The sequence below is a fragment of the Carcharodon carcharias genome, chromosome 28 (assembly GCF_017639515.1).
Source record: "Carcharodon carcharias isolate sCarCar2 chromosome 28, sCarCar2.pri, whole genome shotgun sequence".
Taxonomy (NCBI): Eukaryota; Metazoa; Chordata; class Chondrichthyes; order Lamniformes; family Lamnidae; genus Carcharodon; species Carcharodon carcharias.
This window is the reverse complement of record NC_054494.1, coordinates 18,068,126-18,090,090: the sequence shown is the minus strand read 5'-3', so window position 1 is coordinate 18,090,090 and position 21,965 is coordinate 18,068,126. Positions and strand designations below refer to the sequence as shown.

Genomic DNA, 21,965 nt, shown 5'->3' with positions numbered 1-21,965 from the left:
ATCTGTATTCACGTGCTCTCCAAATTTAGAACAAGACTCAGGGTACAGAAAATGTCGCTGTTATGAAAAGACCTCAACTTGAGTAAGAATGAACTCAAAAAAGGACAAAAACAAACCATAGAGATTTACCATGGTACATATCTGGAACAAACATTAAAGTACTATAGAAATGCAATGTCAAGATCTCTCTCCACAGAGGATTGTGCATTTAAAGGAATATGAGGCAATAAACAAGCCTGTCTCTATTTATATTTCCAGCAAAGCTTTCTTTATTTGTAATTATTTTTGGGAAGCTTAAGCATCCAAATGAAGTATGGAATTCAGAGGTCTCTTCAGCTCAACCTTTTGAAGCTTCCTGGATTTGAAAATGTGGGTTCTTTTGGATTGGCCGCAACTTTAACCTCTAAACTGTGCAACGAGTAATGCCTTCTCTCGCCACTTCTGGCTGCAAGAACTTTTATTTCTGTTGGATTGCCTGGACAGACAAATCTCCTTTCACTTGCCACTGGTACCACCTTCTCTGCAAATTCAGCCTGTGCAATCCTCGATAACTCTGACTCGCCTGATACTAAACGGGAGAGACATTCTCCCTCCACCTGTTGTTGTGGGATGTGACCTGAAATAAATCCATTGAGAAGGTAAGAACTACCTAATTACATCCCTTCTCCATTAACCAGTCACAGAATCATCCAGTGCAGGAGGTGGCCATTTGGCCCATCGTGCCTGTACTAGCTCTTTGAAAGCGTTATACGATTAGTCCCACTCCCCTGCTTTCTTCCCCATCATGCCATGCCTTTTTTCACCTTCAAGTATTCATCCAATTCTCTTTAGAAAGTTGCTACTGAACTTGCTTCCACCGAGCAGATTTCATGTATTCCGCATAACAACCAGACACGGTTTTTTTGTTTGGTGATCAATTGTCAGCTATGCACTACAAGTTGATCTTGGGTAAAATGGTCTGTATCAGATCGGCTCCACACTCCATATAGGGTTGCCAACCCTTGGCGATTAGCCGGGAGTCTCCAGGAATTGAGAAAAATCATCGCAACATTAAAAAACGATTTTTAAAATTTTCTTTGAACATTTTTCTCTTTACCAGGTTTAAAAATATTGCCAATGGGTAAAAAAGGCTGTTTGGCTGAGGGTCAAGCTTCAACCAATTGGGTAATGAGCCTTTTTTGCTTTCCAAATGGCGTAGGAAGGCAGTGCGTCACAAGGATGGAGGTGTTGGCTGCAGTGTGGGGACAAGTCATGTGAAGAAACCTTCAGGAATACTTTTAATCACAGTCGGCAACCCCCATCCTACATTCGGCTTGATTGATAATGGGGGAGGGCAATTGAGATATTGCGGCCATTGCAGCAGCATTCCATCACCACAGGTATGGTTTTGTAAAGTTGGAAGGTGCGGGAAGGGAGTGACGAGGGGGGTGGGGGTAGGTGGGACTGCTGAGGACGCAGCAACCCTGCTGACCCCTGAGCAGAGCAGGCTGCCTCCCCTGCTCTCCCCACCCCAGAACAAACTCTGTCACAAGGCCTAACACAGCGGCCAGCTCCCTCGTTTACATGTGTAAGTAACCTAATGATTGTTTTAGGATGTTGTGGGAGGGGGTACACGAATTAAGGCCCAAACAAACTTTAGCTTGGATATTTTTCGGGTGTAATTGGGGTGCAGGATTCCCCGAGATTATGCCTGATTGCACCAATTTTATACCTGTATAATAGGCGCAGCAAAGTCCCATTTCTACACCCCCCGTCTCTGCCACTTAAAAGAAAGACCCTTTCATTTTTCCCACAAATAGCATGTAGCAGAGACTGTCTAGAGACAGAGAGCTTTCTTCCTTTATGCTATAGTAATTAATATTCCCAGTCACTAAAATGAACTTCAAACATTACTCCTAACCTTCTTCAGGTCAACTAGGCACAGGCAATAAAGGCTGGCCTAGCCAGCAATTCCCACATCCCTTAAATGAATTTAAAAAAAACTTAATTTATAGGTTTGTGGCCTCACTACCAGCAAGAGGGTATCCACCAGAGGAAGTGTCACATTTTGAGTGACTATTAGGGGAGGGGGGCGCAAACATGCATTTGGTGTTTAGTTCAATGTCTATGGCAAAAGGCCGGATGCTGATAACTATTATTATCTTATAATTTAACACTTCCTATTTAAGCATTGAAAAAAGGCATTGTTTACTGCACAACTTAATATTGCGATCATATGGAATTAATTTTCAGCCTTTATTCACTGGGTTAGACTATGATGCCTGGTCTTCTGCTTGGAGATTCAATGCATTATCCAAAAGATATAATCTTACTTCACTTTTGGCCTCTTTTTCTCGACATGCATTATAAGCATAATTGATGCAAATGGTTTTTCGCCTCATCTTCTTCCTCATTCGACAGGGGCCCTCAGCCATATCCAGTATCCATGCATCCTGCTGTGACCCTGATGAAGGACCCCATAATCCTCTCTCTTGAAGCAGCTGTTGTTCAATCTTCACCCAGTCTTTCGATGTTTGGTTCAGAATGCACTGCTGCATCTGGGAACAAAAGTGAAAACCCTCAACAGATGGTGTCTGTACTGTGTACAGCTGGCCGCTCAATCGTTCCTTTAAACGCATACTTCTTCCTTTTGACAAAAAAAGACCCCACAGTATTTGTTGTGCTGGATTGCACAGACCCCAGGTGATTATCTCGCAATGTCAAACAAAAGATTAAACAGACGAACTTCACAAATGCTACTCAGTCCAATTGGCCTCATCTCAAAGTTCTGGAGGCTGCTGTCACATGGACAAAGTTTAAGGTAGAGTAAAGGGAGAAACAAAAGAACTTACAATTTACAGTTTGCTTCAGATTACCTCAGGAGTTCCCAAAGTGCATCTGAAGTGTGGTCATCATTGTAATGTAGGGAATGTGGCAGCCAATTTGCACACAGCAAGCTCCCACAAAGAGCCATGACCAGATAATCTGCTTTAGTGAGGTAAGTTGAGGGATCAATGTTGGTCAGGATACTAGAAAGAATACCCATGGCTCTTCTTCAGATAGTGCCATGGGATCGGTTACATCCACCTGAGAAAGGGCCTGTGGTTTAAGGTCCCATCAGAAGGATGGCCTCTTTGACTGTGCAGCACTCCCACTGCAACGGACTGTCAGCCTAGATTCTATGCTCGTGTTACTGGAGTGGGACTTGACCACACAACCTTCTAACTCAGAGATCGGAGTGCTACCAACTGAACCACAGCTGATGCAGTGGCTTTTGACTACTCAAGAAAGGGAGGTTTGTGAGTTTGAAAATGAATGTATCAGGACATATTGGAGTCAGTGTGGGGCAGGCAGGCAAGCGGAGTTATCTTATTGAATGATGGAGCGGGCTCAAGGAAGCAAATGGCCTGCATCTGCTCTTATTTCTTATCTTATGTTCTTATGTGATAATGGGATGATGAAACATAGAGATTACTGTAGTATTTGCTGGTGAATTGCTTAGTATAATCCATATGGCATTCTTCTATCCATTATGATGGAGCTGTTAACCCATTTCAATTGGACAGGTCGATGACTCCCTTAAAACAGCAAGCAGAGGAAGGTGTTAGCGCTCGTACATTAATATTGTAAACAATAATTGAGGCTTGTCATTGAAATTCCAGCTTAACATCCAGACGTTTATAGTACTGGATGAACCTTAATGAAGCAGAGCCGAGTCACAATCCTGAGGAAACAGCAAATACCTTCCTAGATTCTAAGGGATCATCAATACACTTACATTCTTCCTAAATTGCTAATGAATTTAAGCCTGATTGTTAATATTACAGATGCAAATAAAGCCAAGAGGCCAATTGGGCCCAATGACAAGGTGAAAGGAGCTAGACACATTAAATGTCAGAGTGTGGTCTTTTGGATTTGCTTGTCTTCTTAGATGGATGTAGACAATTGCGCTATATTATTCAAAGAAGGGTGCGAGAGGTCTCCCTGTGTTTTATCCAACATTTATCCTTCAATTAATATCACTAAAAAAACAGATTGTCTGGTTATTCATCATGCTGTTGTTTGTGGAATGCTTTGAGACACCTTGAAGGTACATAATATGTACACACATATATACATACAGATAGTTCATTTGACATTTCATTTTATCATTATGATTATCAACTAACGCAGCACAAACTGGATATTGAAATCATATGAGTTTTTGTATCAAATCCAAAAATATGATCACTGCAGTGTAACTTAAAAAAACACACAAGATGGAGTGTGTCCTGGGGTCATTGGTTCAAAGGCCAAAGGTTTTTTTAGAATTTCTTGAACCAATGCAACCTCAGATCCATCATATCACCAAGTAACAACTGGCAAGGAAAAATATTGATTTCTACTCAATCGACATTTGGAAAATTGAATTGTAGAAAGTTATTTTTCAGTTTGCTACTAAAAAGAATGGGAAATAAGATTAACAGCTCTGTTTATATGTAGAATATCTGTATAAAATTCAGGCAGAGCATATTGTAGATATTTTTGAACTAACCATCAAGGTATGTTTTGTGATTAAAGGATGAAAGTTCCACTTATAATGACAAATGGAACAATGATTATTTTTCACCACTATTCGCCTTTTGCTAACAATATCTTGTCTGCTGACCACCAACAACTTATATTCATATGCACCTTTAACACAATAAAACATCCTGTTGTAATATGGGTTCTTTCGATGTCTCAATGATGAGATCTTGAGACTTGAATATTTAAACATGAACCTTTTATTGTTAACCTTTAACCATTTACAGATCCCAGGTTACTGTCTTGCATGCTACTGTTACCTCCATGCAGGCTGGTTCCAGCATGTTCTTTCTAGACTGTTCTCTCAGTCTATTACCATGTGACTCTATACGTCATATCTCCAGTCCCATGTTAACCCTTGCCTCTGCTGAGCACCTTTACATTACAATGACATGCAGGCAGGCACATCGTACAACACATCCCAAGGCACTTCACAGGAGCATTATGGAACAAAATATGACACCAAGCCATATAAGGAGGTATTTGGTCAGATTACCAAAACTTGGTCAAAGAGATAGTTTTTAAGGAGTGTCATAAGGACAAAAGCTAGGTAGAGAGGCGGAGAGGTGTAGGGAGGGTCTCCCAGAGTTTGGGACCTAGGTAACTGAAGGCACGGCCACCAATGATGGAGCAATTAAAATCGGGAATGTTCCAGGTGTCAGAATTAGAGGAATGCTAATATCTCAGAAGGTTGTGGAATTGAAGGAGATTTCAGAGATGAGGAGGGCAAGGCCACGGAAGGATTTGAAAATAAGGATGAGAATTTTGCAATCAAGACACAATGAAATCATACATTTCAGCATCCCGCGTTCTGGAAGAAGTCAAGGATTCTGTTGTTTGTCATTAGAAAAAGCATCTCACTTCCAAAGATGGGCTGATACACTGGAGAAGAGCCACTTAACTACTGCTAACAGTTTGTCTCAAACGTTACCTGCCAATGATCCTTGTGGAGGCTGGCAAACAATTCTTGTCCAGTTTTCCTTTGCACATCCATACCAACTGTTAAGTCCTACATGAAGAAACAAGAGGATTCGAGCTGTGTCAACTGATCATGTAAACGGCAAATTAAACTGATTTAAAAATAACTGGTCACAGAAATAGGCCATTTAGCTCATCATGGCTTTCTGCAAGGATAACTCACTCCACTAACCCTTTCCCTGGGGTGTTTGCGTTCAACGCAAATGAAGCGAAGTTCTAATATGCAATATCATGTTCTATATGTTATATTCAGCTACAAACACTGTGAATGTCAGGTTTCTGCTCGGTTTAATGTTTTTGACATATAACCCACATGAAATGAGAGTCCACACTACCTGTGTACCTTGATGCTTGCGGAATCAGCAAACAATGAATTAAAACCCCTTTTTGCTCAGTGTGGGGTGCATTGCTTAAGTGGGCGTGAGGCATGGGTACAGTATGTTAAGATTAAGAAGCAAAGGAATGTGTGAAATTCACTTATCCATGTCTTTGATGCCACAATAATGCTTTTGTGAACAGATTTTTAAAAGTCTGCAAGATGTTAATCAAGTCACTTGTGTTTATAACAATAACATGATCCTGAAGGGTTTTTGTGAAGGCACTAACCATGGAACTTGGGACGGATTATATAACCATGGTACAAAATGCTTAGAAGAGTTAAGTGCATCTTACTGTCTCCAATTTGTTATTCTGATGTCACTTTTATGTATATTTGGTGTACTATGATGTACTATTATTGCATGGAATGTGAAAATCAAAGGTAGAATTAGCATAGGAGATGTGAATGAGCCACTGCATGTTGTACTCCCTGGATTGTGGAGTTGTGATGTACCTGGGTACTCATATTGGATCATGCAATATGAACTCATTCAAGACCCATGTACTCTTTCTGGAATCATGTGGTGTGATGGCCCAATAAAGGCCAGATTCTGCTTTGTTACAACTGATGCATGTGTGCTCCCATGTTTAAAGTAACAAGATACATTAGAACAGGAGAGCAGTCCAACAATCCACACCACATGTAACATACACTTTTACCCACTTCTTTAAAACAGATTACATGAAACATGTATTCATATAGAACACATAACATGGCCTTGGGCTCAACTCTCTAGAGTTAAATCATTAAACAAATGAACTAGAGTTTTGTTTTAAATGAAATAAAAGATATTCCAAAATGACACACAATTAAGTTTTGTAATGCAACTTTGCTTTCAATGTAGAACAGCATGTTCCAAGTTTGAGAAAGGTTGATAGTCTTGGCTAAGTTCTAATTTTGACACACATTCTTTTTTTAGTATAGCAGTTTTGTACCAGTGACATAGCAGATGCAAATACAATTATATCCTTCCTGCTGTGAGGAAATACAGGAGTTAGTTGGTACAGATGGTTGCTGGAGGATGTCCAAGACCAGATACCCCACTGTTAAGTTATATTCATTAGCAGTGCACAGCAGGAAGTGCCTGTGTAACGTGAAGGCAGTGATTATATTTTGTTTGTTTACAGGATCATTAAGCTTTTAGTCACAGCAATGCACTGACAAAACATTATTGTTACTTAACTGAAACTCTCATGGAATTAACTCATCAAACAAATATGAGCAGGGCCACAGCGAGTACGGCTGCTAAGCTAATAATGTCATTCAAGGTCATTCCTCGTCACTGAGCCAATCAATCACTTTTGCTGATGATGTATCATAATAGCTTGTTTGCTGCCACTAAGCTGATAATGTCACAGTGCCTCCTGCCTTAAATTTGAACCGATGGCTTCGTAATGAGCTAAGACGCTTATGTGGTTCAGGGACGTTAGAGGGGAATAAAAGTCCAGGGGCACTTTGTGTAGAAAGTTTGTCCATCCATTATACATTCATAGAATATATTGATTAAAATGTCTTCAAACTTCAAAGCACAACAAAGCAGGAATGGTCCAACTGCAGCCAATGGGTCACGTGCAGTCAGTCCCCTGCACATAACCTCAACAAGAGCTGGAAATCCCAACTATGAGGCTGAGGCAATTCAATTCTATTTGTGTGAGTGGCAGAATTTGATGCCCTCCCCCGTGGTGAGTTAGGGGGCCGGGTGGGAGGGTGGCAGGTGGGGACCCCATCACCCTGTGACCTCTGCCCCAAATAAGCCCATTGAGGGCCTTCCCACCCCGCTGCCAATTGAGACCCTTAAGTGGGCAATTAATGACCACTTCAGGGCCTCATCCCATCACTGCTGGTATCCCAGCAGCAAGCAGGAGACCCACCAATCAGGAAGCCCAAAAAACAAACCCTGTCAGAGTTGCTTCTGGGCTTTATTGAGTGTTGCTGCATTGGGAAGGGGGCGCCTGCTGAAAGCCGTCCTCTGCCTTGCTAGTAAGCCCCTCCCCACTGTGACTCCCATGCCTGATGCCCCCTCCTGCCATCCCCCTCCACCTGTGGCTCGGGTCCCTCAATGTTCCTGGGCCTCAGGTGGATGCATTACCAGCAGTAGCCACCACCTCCCTGGTGGCGCTGTCGAGCAATGAAGAGCTACCAGCCTCCGACTGAGCAAGATTTTAAAGCAGCTTTCACCCAGCAAAGTGAAAAATAAAAGCAGATCCCTGCTCCTGGACTGCTTTTCTTGACAGGACATCTGGTGTATGGTACATGTGCTCTATCTCAAGGCTGATTGTCTGATGATGTTTCATCTACAGCTGTTTTCTAAGCAGCTTTTGTCAGTGGTGGTTTGCCATTCCCTTCTACTCTCAGGGGCAGGTCTCAAGCCTACCTCAGCCACAACAGGAATTGAACGTGCACTGTTGGCATAATTATGAACCCCACACTAGACATCTAGCCAACTGAGCTAACCTAATATTTGGTGTAGCTAAGAAATGAAAGACCATCAGTTCCTGCAGTTTCAACAGACTCTATTGCTTAACAGACTCAATTGTTTGCATTGGTAATGGTTTGTTTTGGAAGCAGAGCTTGTTATGAATGCTTGGCTGCATTTCAAAAGCAACAGAATCACTTATCTCAGCAGTGCGGCTGTGTTCACATTTTGATTGACAGTTTAAAGAGGTTACTAAAGGATCATCTGTTTTTGATGTGGCTACCGAGTAAGTGTGTGTTTACTTTTACAACAAATTGACCACTTGAGGGGACCTAGATGTTTTTGAATGGCTTTCTTGAATGAGTTTTTTTCAGCATGATGTATGTTTGAATGACAGCTCCATTAGACTGTTGGATGTGTATTTTTAATGTCTATTTCAAAGACAGGCTAAGGGCTGTCCACAGGGAACACTGGGTGAGTGGCTATGGTGGATACATGGGGGGCATGAGGAGGGGATGAGGGTGCACAGAATGGGCATTGTGAGTATGAAGGGGCATGGAATGGCATGGAAGGAATGAGGGAGAACAGCAGTGTCAGGGGGATGAGGGGGTGAGGGGCCATAAGAACAATGTTGGGAGCTGAGCTGCTGTCCCCAAGAACTGAGGTGAGTCTTGTAACTGGCCCGTTCCACGCCCACACTCCTGCACTGCATAGCACCTTGCAAAACTCCAGCACCCACCCAATGCCCACATCTCTCAGAGACAGAAATATGGAAGATTGGGGTTTGGAGGTAGGCTCGCATTAAGGCAGACGCAAAAGGGCCCGATTCATGTCTTCCTGTCCCTACATGAAAATATAATTGAGGGAAAATTAGCAATGATAAACAATTCTCTTACATCATGAAGGATGGAGTTGCAACGCTTTAAATAATAATATTTGAACAAGTTGATTATACCTCATAAACAGTATATCTGAGAAGAATTCTTACTTTCCTTTAAAGCTAGCATATAAGTTCAGCAGGTAATAGGGAAGGCAAATGGAATGTTGGCATTTATTTCAAAGGGAATGGAGTATAAAAAGAGGGAAGTCTTGCTAAAACTATACAAGACACTAGTTAGACCACATCTAGAATACTGTGAACAGTTTTGGTCCCCTTATCTAAGGAAAGATGTACTAACATTGGAGGCAGTCCAGAGAACGTTCACTAGGTTGATCCCAGGGATGGAGGGATTTTCTTAATGAGGAGAGGTTGAGTAAGTTGGGCTTGTGCTCATTGGAGTTTAGAAGAATGGGAGGCGACCTTATTGAAACATATAAGATTCTTAGGGGGCTTGACAGGGTAGATGCTGAGAGGTTGTTTCCCCTTGTGGGAGAGTCTAGGACCAGAGGGCATAATCTCAGAGTCAGAGGGTCACTCATTTAAGACAGAGATGAGGAGGAATTTCTTCTCTCAGAGGGTAGTGAATCTGTGCAATTCTTTACCGCAGAGGGCTGTAGAGGCTGGGTCGTTAATTATATTCAAGGCTGAGAAAGACAGATTTTTAATCAGTAAGGGAATCAAGGGTTATTGGGAAAAGGCAGGAAAGTGGAGTTGAGGATTATCAGATCAGCCATGATCTCATTGAATAGCGGTGCAGACTCAATGGGCCGAATGGCCTACTTCTGCTCCTACGTCTTATGGTCTTATAGTTGCAGATCAGTTCTCTGAAATCTCTTTAAAAAAAAGGACAATTGGGTAATTGACCTGGGGGTGATAATATAAAATGGGAGTAATATTGAATTAGCCCATTACACATAATACCTAATCCCCTTTCCATTGAAGTGAATGGAAGCAAAAAGCAGGTGTGGTTATTTAACTGGGGAGCTAAGTTGATATTTTGCACAATCGTCCGAAATTAAAATGGCTCCTAAGATGTTTATTGCAAACAGGCACATGTCAGGAATTTGCATCCTAAAAATGGACCCCGTAGTTCACTGTTTTACTTTAAACATTGGATGAAAGCACCTCAGCTAAACGTCGCAGAGACAATTAAGGTCTACCATTAATGGTTTCAGCAATTTTAACAAATGCCTCAAATGCATAAGAAAAACTAAGGATGAACAAAGACCATTTGGCACACTGAGGTTCACTGCACTTTCACCCCAAGCATGAACATACAGTACAAGTTTTGGTTTTTAGGGGCTTGAGTTCATAGGACTTTCCACAGCTTGAGAGAAGTACACGGATAGCATACCTCACACTTACAAATGACTAATTCGAGTATCATTCATCAAACAGGAGGAGGACCATTGTTGCAGCTTCTTGGGATTTATTTTAATGGATACAAACTTTCCTCTGTTGCAGCAATTATCTCTCTAGTTGGTCGCTGGGAAGGTCTATTTAGACCACTTTCCCACAAGGAGCAGATGATCAGATTTCTGCTCTGGCGCTTACACTTTGAAGTTTAAAGGGTTAAGCACAGCTCTGCCTTAGCGCTTACAGCTTCTCTCAAGGCACCTCCCTTTGCACTTAGAGGTGAGGGCCATCAGGACAGAAACATTCTCCTTACCATAATCGTTGATTCATACAGCACAGAAGGAGACCATTTGGCCCATTGTGTCTGTGCTAGATCACCGAAGGAGCCATGCACCTAGTGATGTTCACCCTGCCTTCTCCCCATAACCCTGCACAATCTTCCTTTTTAGATAATAATCCAATTCCCCCTTGAATGCCCCGATTCAATCCACCTCCCCCACGCTCTCAGGCAGCGCATTCTAGGCCTTAACCACTCGCTCTGTGTAAAAGTTTTTCCTCATGCCTACATTGCTTTTTTTTTGCCAATTACTTAAAATCTGTGCCCTCTGGTTCTTGATCCTCCCACCAGTGGGAACAGTTTCTCCCTGTCTACACTGCCTAGATCACCTGTGATTTTGAAAACCTGTCAAATCTTCACCCAACCTTCTCTTCTCCAAAGAAAATAGTGCAAGCTTCTCCAATAATGTAACTGAATCCGTCATGATTTTGAACACCTCCATCAAATCTCCTTTTAGCTTTCTCGCTGTAATAAGAATATACTACATTGTGCATCACTTTCTAAAGCATGTGTCATTGTAAAACAGCTTATCATGAGTAATACCTATGAGAGTTATCCCATGTAATGCGAGTGATTTGAAGATAGTTTGGTAGCACACACATTCCTGTTCTGTAGTCACTCAATGCGTTCTCAGATGCTGCCTACATATTAATATTATCCCATTCTTAATTGTTGCTCACAAGTCAATGGTAACAATCATTATTCCCTGCCCAGAGTTCCGGTGGTTGATTGAACGCTGTTCTAAATTGTTGCCTTGTAACTATGACTGTAAATCATCAGCATTTTCATTTTGAAAAAAAAAGCAAGTTCAAATATTGCACAAGGCATTCTCCTCTGAACGTGTGCATGTAGTTCTGCAGGAGTGTACAAGAAGGTGAGGTATTGAATGTATTGTAAGTATTGTACAAGGCAGTTAACACCAGTTGACTTTGGTGTGAACAAGGTTCAGTTTGATGTCAGCAAAAACCATACAATATAAGTCACGAGTGCAGCTACTTGAAACGTACTGAAATAAGTAACGTGAGACCACATTGGGGATTCACACTGAGTGCTGTATACCTGTAGACAGCGACAAAGCAAAGTTTAATAATCTTGCCAAACAGGTCACTGGACCCTTATTACTTCTCCTCCAAGTGTGTGTCAGATTGGAAGAACATCTGTTTCTGTCCTTGTCTCGTCTGTCAGTGTTTTCCTTCCTCGCCTCGCCTGTGATCTATTTTCACAGGCGTCTTTCCTTCCTCATCACCCGGTTCCAGCTGAAATTTCACCCTTAAACTTGATTCCACTTACAATCATTGATATCTCAGTTAAATTCAACAGTCCCGTGACCACTGCTCTCATTCATTTCACCTGCTTTGTTACTTTGACAGCACATCCTTTCACTGTAACTTTGACCAGTAAGATGATTAACAGCAGGGTCATGAACACACCCACTTCCAATAAAATAAAAGCAGACTGTGGATGCTGGAGATCATAAATAAAAACAAAAGATGCTGGAAAGACACAGCAGGTCTGGCAGCATCTGTGGAGAGAGAAACAGTTCACGTTTTGAGTCCGCATGACTTCTTCAGAGCTCTGAGTTATTCCAGCATTTTCTGTGTTTATACCATCGCTTCCATGTTCCCCTCCACATCACGCCTCCTGACTTGGATATATATCACCATTCCCTTCACTGGTGCTGGGCTCAGAATCCTGGGCCTAAAACCATTCTGGAAGCACCATTGCCACATGGACTGCGATGGTCCAAGAAGAGGGTCCACCATCACCTTCTCAGGGCAACCAGCAATGGGCAACAAGCACATCCCAAGAACCATGTTAAAAAATGTAAAGCAGCCAGCACAGGCACGATGGGCTGAATGACCTCCTTCTGTGCTGTAACATTCTATGATTCTATGACTGTCTACAAACCTGGACTAAGCATCAGTCCGTTAATTCCCTCAACCTCTCACTCCCCAACAGCGTCAACTCACTACACATCAGCTCCTTAACAAATGCCTTTTGTCTTTCAAGATGAAATAATCCAGGGTTAACCTGCTTTTTGTCTTTGTCGACACTGATGGACTTGCTTTGATACCGAGCTTTAGTAGGCCAGAACAAAATTGAAAGCATCTTATTTTCAAATTGCTTCCGGTTACATAAAAATAAGTAGATATGGAGATAACAATATTCCATGGATACATGTGATGACAGATTTCTCAAATAAACACCAAAGCAATGGGTTCAGAATGAAATTTGCCAAGTGGTCAGATCACATTACAGATGATAAAAAAAAACAACTGGGTAACGATGCATTTAAGCAAAGCTAGAATGGCACATAAGAGAGAAATGAATAAAAGGATATGCTGGTAGTGTTAGATGAAGAGGGTGGGAGGAGGCTCAGGTGGAGCATAAATGCCAACATAGACCAGTTGGGCCTAAAGGCCTAATTCTGTGCTGCTAAGTCCATGTAATTCAATGTAACCATCACTATAAAGGTATAGAAGTTTATATTTAATTCCAAACCTCCCCAAGTGCAATTATCATCATGCTAATTTACATTTTAATTACTTCCCAAAAAACAGTACCATTATTGACAGTAGAACATAATGTCAACTTCATGGTGCTGTGTTGGTAGACACTTAATGAACTTAATTAGATAACCAGGGATGTTAATTATCTCAGTAATATGCAGATAAACATATTATGCAAATGATTCATTAACTTTGCAGGCAAAATTCACAGAAAGATTTGTACATTCAGTCTTCTGTGCAGCCAGTGAGCTTGCTAATGTCAGACAAGTGAACCAGCAGGATAATTCATGACAACAGCTGTAATATCCCAAACTATAATAGTTTAGTATTAACTAGCAATGAGGAGAAAAAAAACAGGTTGCTAAGTTCTCTCATTCGTATGCTGATACGTTCAAGGCAGTGCTAATTTTCACATAAATTAATTGAAATGTTCGATGCTTAGCCATTTCTGCTTTACAGTGAATAAGGTAGCAGTTCTCTCTGCTATTGGAGAACGTTTTGAGGGAAGAAATTGTATAAAACAAAAGAAAGATAGAATTTGCACTTATGTAGTACCTCATCACAAGTGTTTTGAAATGTCTTGAGATTCACAGTTAATGAACTACTCTTAACTTGAGTTACTTTGTAATTGTGCGGGTAAACATATAGCTTTTTACTTGTTCATGGATGTGGATGTTACTAACTGGACCAGCATTTATTTGCCCTTGTTCAGAGGGCATTTACACGTCAACCATATTATTATAGGTCTGGAGTCACATGTAGGCCAAAACAAGTAAGGGTGGCAGACTTCCTTCCCTAAAGGGCATTAGTGAACCAGATAGGTTTTTACAGCAATCGTTTCATGGTCATCATTAGACTTTTATTTAATCCCAGGTTTTTATTGGATTCAGAATTCACTATCTGTCTTGGTGGGATTCAAACCTGGATCCCCAGAGCATTACCCTGGGTCCCTGGAATACTAGGACAGTGACAATACCACTATACCACTGCCTCCCCAGGTAACTTGCACACAGCAAGATCTCACAAACAGCTACTGAAATAAGGGGCCACTGTTGGTAAGGGCACTGGGAAAACTGCCTTTTGTATCCACCAGATCATTGTAGCTCGGCTTAACAAGAGGGATTGTGGGAGGGGTAGGATATTCAACTGTGGCCACCAGTTCCTCAGCTGGATGAACAGGTGCCCGCACAGGAGAATCTGGCAGGGACCCTGGACAACCATTTTACCACCCGATTTGCCTTCAACGCATTTCAGGCCTTAAAGTGGACATTCGTACTCTTCCTGGCCCCCATAAAAAAAACTGCAGGTTTGCCGCTGGCTTGTGCTCATCCCCTGTCCCTCCATGAGGCTCTACTTGCCAACTGGTTCCCAGCATGGGGTCGACCGATTTGCCATTGCACTGGAAATCTCATCCAGATGACAGTGGCTCCAATAATGCTGGGCTCTCTCTCTCTCGATGCTGTACCGAAGTATAAGGTATTGAAATAAAAAACACATAGGGCAAGATTTTAACTCACTCAAAACCCATCCACTTGCATGGAGTTAAAATCAGACCCGTAAAGTGCTGGAAAATTCAGCAGGTCTGGCAGCACCTGCGGAGAGAATCAGAGCTGATGCTTCAGATCCATTATGTCTCTTCTTCAGAGTTGAAGTAAGTTGCAAAAGAAGCAAATGTGATGCGAGAAAAAAATTTTTTCACCCAGCGAGCAGTTCAAGCCTGGAATGCACTGCCTAGAAGTGTGGTAGAGGTAGGTTCAACTGAGGCATTCAAGAGGGCAATAGCTGATTATTACACTGTGTAAGGGTCGGGGGGGAAAAAGCAGGAGAATGGCACCAAGTCATGATGCTCATTTGGAGAGCCGGAGCAGGCATGATGGGCTGAATGGCCTCCTTCTGTGCCGTAAAGATTCTGTGACCTGCTGAATTTTTCCAGCACATTCTGTTTTAATTTTAGCTCCCCAGCATCCACAGCATTTTGCTTTTAGATGAGATAATTGACTTGACTTTGAACATGTAATCTTCTTAACTTCAAGGTGCGAATGCTTCCCATTCCCCAAATTCTACCATGGGATCGTCAGCAGAAAAACACATTCTCTTTGTGTGGGTGTTACCCTGAATAAATTATGAAGCTTCCAGCTATAGGCCGGATTTTGCAAACCCGCCATGGGAGCTTTGGTGGCCCAGCCAATGGTCCATTGGCTTTTGGCGGGACCGTCCAATCCCAGCAGCAGGCGGAGTTGGAAAATCCCGCCCATAGTTTCCTCTCCAGCCTTAGTTGAAGGAGAAGTAGACTCAAGCCTACTCGAGATGAACAATGCAATTACATAACAGGAACAGAATTACCTGGAAAAACTCAGCAGGTCTGGTAGCATCGGCGGAGAAGAAAAGAGTTGACGTTTTGAGTTCTCATGACCCTTCAACAGAACCGAGTAATATTAGGAGAGGGGTGAAATATAAGCTGGTTTAAAGTGTTGGGGTGGGGGGGTGGGGGAGAAGTGGGGAGTGGTGTGGTTGTAGGGACAAGCAAGCAGTGATAGGAGCAGATAATCAAAAGATGTCACAGACAAAAGAACAAAGAGGTGTTGAAGGTGGTGATATTATCTAAAATAATGTGCTAATTAAGAATGGATGGCAGGACACTCAAGGTACAGCTCTAGTGGGGGTGGGGTGGAAAGACTAACAGGGCATAAAAGTTATAGATTTAAAAATAATGGAAATAGGTGGGAAAAGAAAAATCTATATAAATTATTGGAAAAAAACAAAAGGAAGGGGGAAGAAACAGAAAGGGGGTGGGGATGGAGGAGGGAGTTCAAGATCTAAAGTTGTTGAATTCAATATTCAAAATTCAATATTCAATTGCATTTACATAGCAATTACCTAGCAGTAATTGACCTTCCTTCCTGATTTTGCACAGCTTCAATGTGGAAATTTAAACAGAAACTCAGCCCAGGAAAAATGTTGCCTGTTAAAGATCTACACATAATCACTGAGAGCATACCAGCCAGGCAAGCTAAAGAAGGTTCGATGGGCATTCATACTCAAACTAATCCTTTTTGTTCTCATCTGTTTATCAGGTCTTTCGAAGAATAACAAACAGCAACTTGCATTTATATGGCACCTTTAACATAGCAAAATCTTCCACAGTGCTTCACAGGCACATTCCCAACACCGAGCCACCTAAGGACATAGTAGGGCAGGTCATCGAAAGATTGGTCAAGGGGATAAATTTTTTTGGCAGCGTTTTAAAGGAGGATAGAGAGGTAGGGATGTGGAGAGACCTGACAAGGGAATTCCAGGATTTAGGGTTTAGACAGCAGAAAACGCAGCGTCCATTGGGGATGAAAAATGGAGATGCACAGCTGGGCGGAGTTGGAGGAGAGCAGAGGTTCCATAGGGTTGTAAGACTGGAGGAAGTTACAGAGATAGGATGGAGCGCAGTCACAGAGTGACAGAATTTCCTTCAGGTAATGAACGGTTGTGATGTTTGATTGTTGCACTTCCTTGCGTATGCTGTGCTGCATAATGCCACAGTGTCGGGAATCCATTTCTGGAGTGATGAGGAGCTTGGTGATTTCTCAGTGAGAATATCCAGACCCCAGTCACTGAATCTGCCTCTGCGGAATCTCTGCTCAGCCGTTCAAGGCAGCCGGATAAATTAATACTTGGCCATTTATGCTAACTAATTGGCAATATAAACGCTTAACAAAATTGATGATGGGTGGGTTTTATTACTTTATTATAAAAAAGTCTGATTGGCCGGTTGAATTCCTCTGATGCTGGTGGATCCATAAATCACAGGCACCAAGCAAGGAAAATAGTGTCGAGTCGCCATTTCAAAATTGCTCCGTTAAAATTGACTGGATACAATCCACTAATATTATCAGCTGGAAGTAGAAACAAGCCTTTTGTGCCCATAGTTCAGAGTTAGCAAGGTGCAGTTCCACTGTCCCAAGCTATTATAAATGTGCAATATAATATGTTCGTGTAACTTAACAGATTTTTTTTTAAATCACAGATTAGACGCATTTGTATGTTGACCATACATTTACAAGCATATGGCATGAGCCCTACTTCCTGGTTTATTTTTCTCTTATTATTTTCAGTGCTGGTGACCTCTACTCTGGACTTTCTCATTTCAAATTAAGCCTTACGATTGAATTCGAGATCTGGTAGTTCTGCTCTGAAAACAGTGGGTGGTTTCTTGCTTTCAATTTCGTTCAAAGGGGAAATGAGAAGTACACCCATCATTAAATCGTGCAATCATTATCCACGCAACGAGTGACTCGCGTTGCACTGTCATTCTGACAAACACGCACTCGAAACATTGAACACTATTTTAAAACTGTTTAGCTGTGGCGCAAACAATTTATCCCAAGGTAATAGCCTGGATTTTTCTTGTGGTAAGGATGGCAAACTTGTCAGTGTTCGTCACCGTTACTCCTTTAAAATTAACAGCAGCTTTTGGAGTCCGCACGTGCGTGGTTAAACGTGGAGATGGGAAGTTGCTGTGAGTGATTCTACCCTTCCCCAGAGGGTGCGCTGCTGAGACAGCCCCAGCCTGCAGTCAATAGGAAATCTATGGGGCAGAATTTTGCCCTGGGCGTGCGGGATCGACAGGGGTTGTCGGGAAGCTGACAGCCACCAGTGATCGGGCCCGGGGAGGCAATTTCACGCTGGGCGGGCCGATTAAGGCCCACCCAGCATACCACATGAGCGGCAGCGCTGAGTGCTGCCTGTGTGGGTGGGGGGAGGAGTGCGGCCTTTGCGCAGGTACGCGCTAAATAATCTCCCCGAGGCGGCTCTCAGAGAGGGATGAAGATACATGAAAAAATATAATTGAAAAAATAAAAATGTAATGAAACATGCCCCTTTCATGTGACTCTGTCAACGTGGGCAGGGACACATTATTAATGAAAAAAATAACGTCTTCATTTGATTTTTTTTTATTTGCTTTTGGAAACCTCATCCCGCCCGTGGATGAGGTTTCCAAAAAAATGCAAAGGCTGCTTGGCCTTTTCGCCTGCGCCCCCACCCCCCCCCCCCACACACCAGCTGTCAGGTTGGATGTGCAGCAAAAAATTTCTCTTAGTTAACTTTTTAATGGCCTTAATAGGCCTTTTAATTGTCGGCGGGCGCGCTGCCGACTCCTGTACCCATCCGCCGACCGAAATATCGTGTGAGTGAGTCACTTTACACTCGGTCAGGTCAGGCGCACGCTCCCCCCCCCCCACCAAGCTAAAGATTTTACCCTATGAATTGGCGAAAACCTTCACTCTTACTGTAAAAGTTAATCTCACTGTAAAAGTCCTTGAAAAAGGTGCACCTTGTTGAATGAGATGTAACTAGGGCAAGAATTTTGACCTCGATGGGCGGGCGGGCCCCACCAGCTCGGTGGTGGACAGGCAGCTGAACTCCGCCACCGAAACAGGGCCGGCCACCATTTTGAGTGGGCGGGCCAATTAAGGCCCACCCAGCAGCCTGCCTGACAGGAAGCGCTAAGCACTTCCTGTGTGGGGTGGGGGGAGGGATTCCCCATCTGTCGAAGTGCGCTCTCTCACGCATGCGCACTGCTCCCTGAGACTTAAGTGCTGTCTCAGGGAGAGCGCTGAATGTCTAAAAAACTTTAAAAATAGAGAAAGAAAAACATTATTAACATGTCCCCCTCATGTGACACTGTCACACGAGATGGGACATGTCAATAAATATGAGTGAATAAGCTTCTTTAAAACTGAGATGAGACCTCATCCCGCCAGTGATTGAGGTTTTAACATTTTTCAGAAGCCCGCTGGGGCTCCTGGCCTGCTCGCCAGCCTTAAGGTTGGATGGGCAGGTTTTCCAATGAGCTTAATGATCCTGTCAATGGCCTCAATTGGCCGTTGACAGGTCGGCTGATTTCGCTGTCCGCCCGCCTTCCTGAAAATTTAAATGGACCGGGATGACGTCGGGGGTTCCTCCCAACATCATCCTGCGTCATTTTCCCGTCGGCGAGCAGGCCCCGCCCCCAAATCACCGACAGGAAAATTCTGGCCTAGGGTTTTATTGATGTAATAACTTCATAACTACTATCAAACACCCTTGCTGGTCCTGAGAAGCTAATTTTCTATTTGTGGAATGTCAAATTTCTCCATAATGAAACAAATTTCTATATATTTTTGAATTTTTTTCCAGAAAAAGTCTTTCTCTTTATTTTAGCATCTATCTTAATCCAATAGAATCACAGCATGGTTACAGCACAGAAGAAGGCTGTTCGGACTGTTGTGTCTCGCTGGCTCTCTGCAAGAGCCATTCACCTAGTCCCACTCTCCCACCTTTTCCCTGTAGCTCTGAAAACATGTTCCTCTTCAGATACTGAGCCAATTCTCATTTGGAAGCCACGATTCCATCTGCCTCAACCACACCCCCAGGCAGTGCCAGATCCTAACCACTCACTGCACTGAAAAGTTTTTCCTCATGTCACCATTGCTTCACTTGTCGACCACCTTAAATCAGTGCCTCAGGTTCTCGATTCCTCCATCAATGGGAACAGTTCATCCTTATCTACTCTATCCAGACTATTCACGACTTTGAACACACGTATCAAATACCCTCTCAGCTTTCTCTTCTCCAAGGAGAACAGCCTTAGCTCCTGCAACCTGTCTACACAACTGATGTTTCTCATCCCTGGAACCGTTCCCACGACTCTTTTCTTTACTTTGCAATCCAAAAGCTTAAATTTGGGAATCTTTGTGGGCAGCTTTCTTCTGGCAATGTTAGAAATGCAGGTTCCTTTAAGAGGAAACTAGAACAAGCTTCAGAGTGAATTGAGATCAGGCGATGCTCATTGAAGCCAGGTCTTAAGTGCTAGTTTTTTTCACCAGTTGGGGTTTAGCTTCTGGACCTGGAGAGGGTCCAGAAAGGAAGAGTGGAAAGTGAGGTTTGTTCTGAACTATAGTTTAACAATAAAGCAGTTGTGATTCACAGAGTGTCTTCTGCTGCCCACTTCAGTAAATGGATATCCGCCTCTTACAACAGTGAGTGTATGAGTTTCACCACTGACTGCAAAATCCTACCTAATATTTTTTTTACAATGGTACTCAATATTTACACATGAACATATGAATTAGGAACAGGAGACGGCCATTTGGAACTTCAAGCCTCCTCCACTATTCAATAAGATAGTGGCTAATCTGAACATGGCCCCCAACTCCACAGTCTCACCTTTGACTCCCTTGTTTGTCAACAACCTACCTACCTCCACCTTAAAAATATTCAACATCGCTCTCTGGGGAATGGATGGTTTAGTGGTATTGTCACTGGACCAGTAATCCAAAAAACTCAGGGTAATTCTCCAGGGACCCAAGTTCAAATCCCACCACAGCAGATGGTGGAATTCGAATTCAATAAAAATCTGGAATTAAAAGTCTAGTGATGACCATGAAAGCATTGTTGATTGTCATAAAAAAAAATCCCATCTAGTTCACCTTTAGGGAAGGAAATCTGTTCACCATTACCCAGTGTGGCCTACATGTGACTCCAGACCCACTGCAACATGGTTGACTCTTAAATGTTCTCTGAACCAGGGCAATGAGAGATGGGCAATAAATGCTGGCCTAGCCAGTGACGCCCATAACAAATGGATTTTTTTTTTAAAAAAATCACCACCCTCTAAGAGGAAAAGATAGGTGGGATTTTCCAGCCTTGCCTGCCGATGGGATCGTCCGGTCCCTCTGAAAGGCAATGGACCTTTGGCTGAGCCACCGAATCTCCCGGTGCTGGTCCTGCCATGACAGGGCCAGAAAATCCCGCCCATTGTCCCCCTCATCTCCACCTTAAATGGGAGCCCCCTTTTATTTTAACGCTGCATCCCATAGTTCAAGTCGCTCCCGCAAGGGGGAACATCTTTTCAGCATCTACCCTGTCAAGTCTCCTCAGGATCTTACATACTTATTTACAGGTCAGTGAATAGAGTACCAGGTATTCCAACAACCTATGCTTATTCAGAACTATGTCAGATTATTGGGAACTGGCGTTACTCAGTGCCTCTTAGAAGAATGGTAGCTTAAATAAAAAGATATTTCTCACCATGTAGCTGGTAGACAAGTGATGTACACAGTAACAGTAATATAAGAATGTAGACCAATAAATCCCCTCTTGCATTGCTCACCTTATGTTACACGATCCTCTATTATACAACAGGAGTGATGTAATGTACTACACTGTGCGCTGAAGCAGGCCTTTTCCTTTTAGGCCCGAGTTTAATTACTGCAAATTTTGAACTTGGTTTGATGTTTCTTGTTATATTTGAAGGAAGTTGTAGGTTGGGAGGCAGAATTTTTCATATGGCGGGCGGGCGGGCGGGCTCAGCGGGAGCGGGTGCACAGCCGATTGCTGTCCACGATTGGCTCTGCGCTGCCGTTTTACACGGGAGGGCAAATTAAAGCCCGCCCAGCGTAGGGCGCGACCACTACCTGCGCAGGTGGAGTGGGGGGGGGGTGGAGGGAGAGTTAGGGCCAGTGGCACGGAGCTGCCTCGGGGGATTGAATTGATATTAACAATCCATTTAAACATGTCCCCTCGTGGGGGCT

At 43.0% G+C, this 21,965-nt stretch overlaps 1 protein-coding gene across 1 annotated transcript in view; it reads right to left on the bottom strand.

The window, feature by feature from the left end:
• The window catches only part of wdfy4 (WDFY family member 4), a 242,631-nt gene that overhangs the window by 112,907 nt on the left and 107,759 nt on the right, over positions 1-21,965 (bottom strand). The window contains exons 40-41 of the mRNA XM_041176115.1: positions 5,477-5,554; positions 2,313-2,537 (exon numbers count right to left, since the gene is read on the bottom strand). Of these exons, the coding sequence (XP_041032049.1) occupies positions 2,313-2,537; positions 5,477-5,554 (303 nt within the window). The remainder of the gene's footprint in view (positions 1-2,312; positions 2,538-5,476; positions 5,555-21,965) is intronic.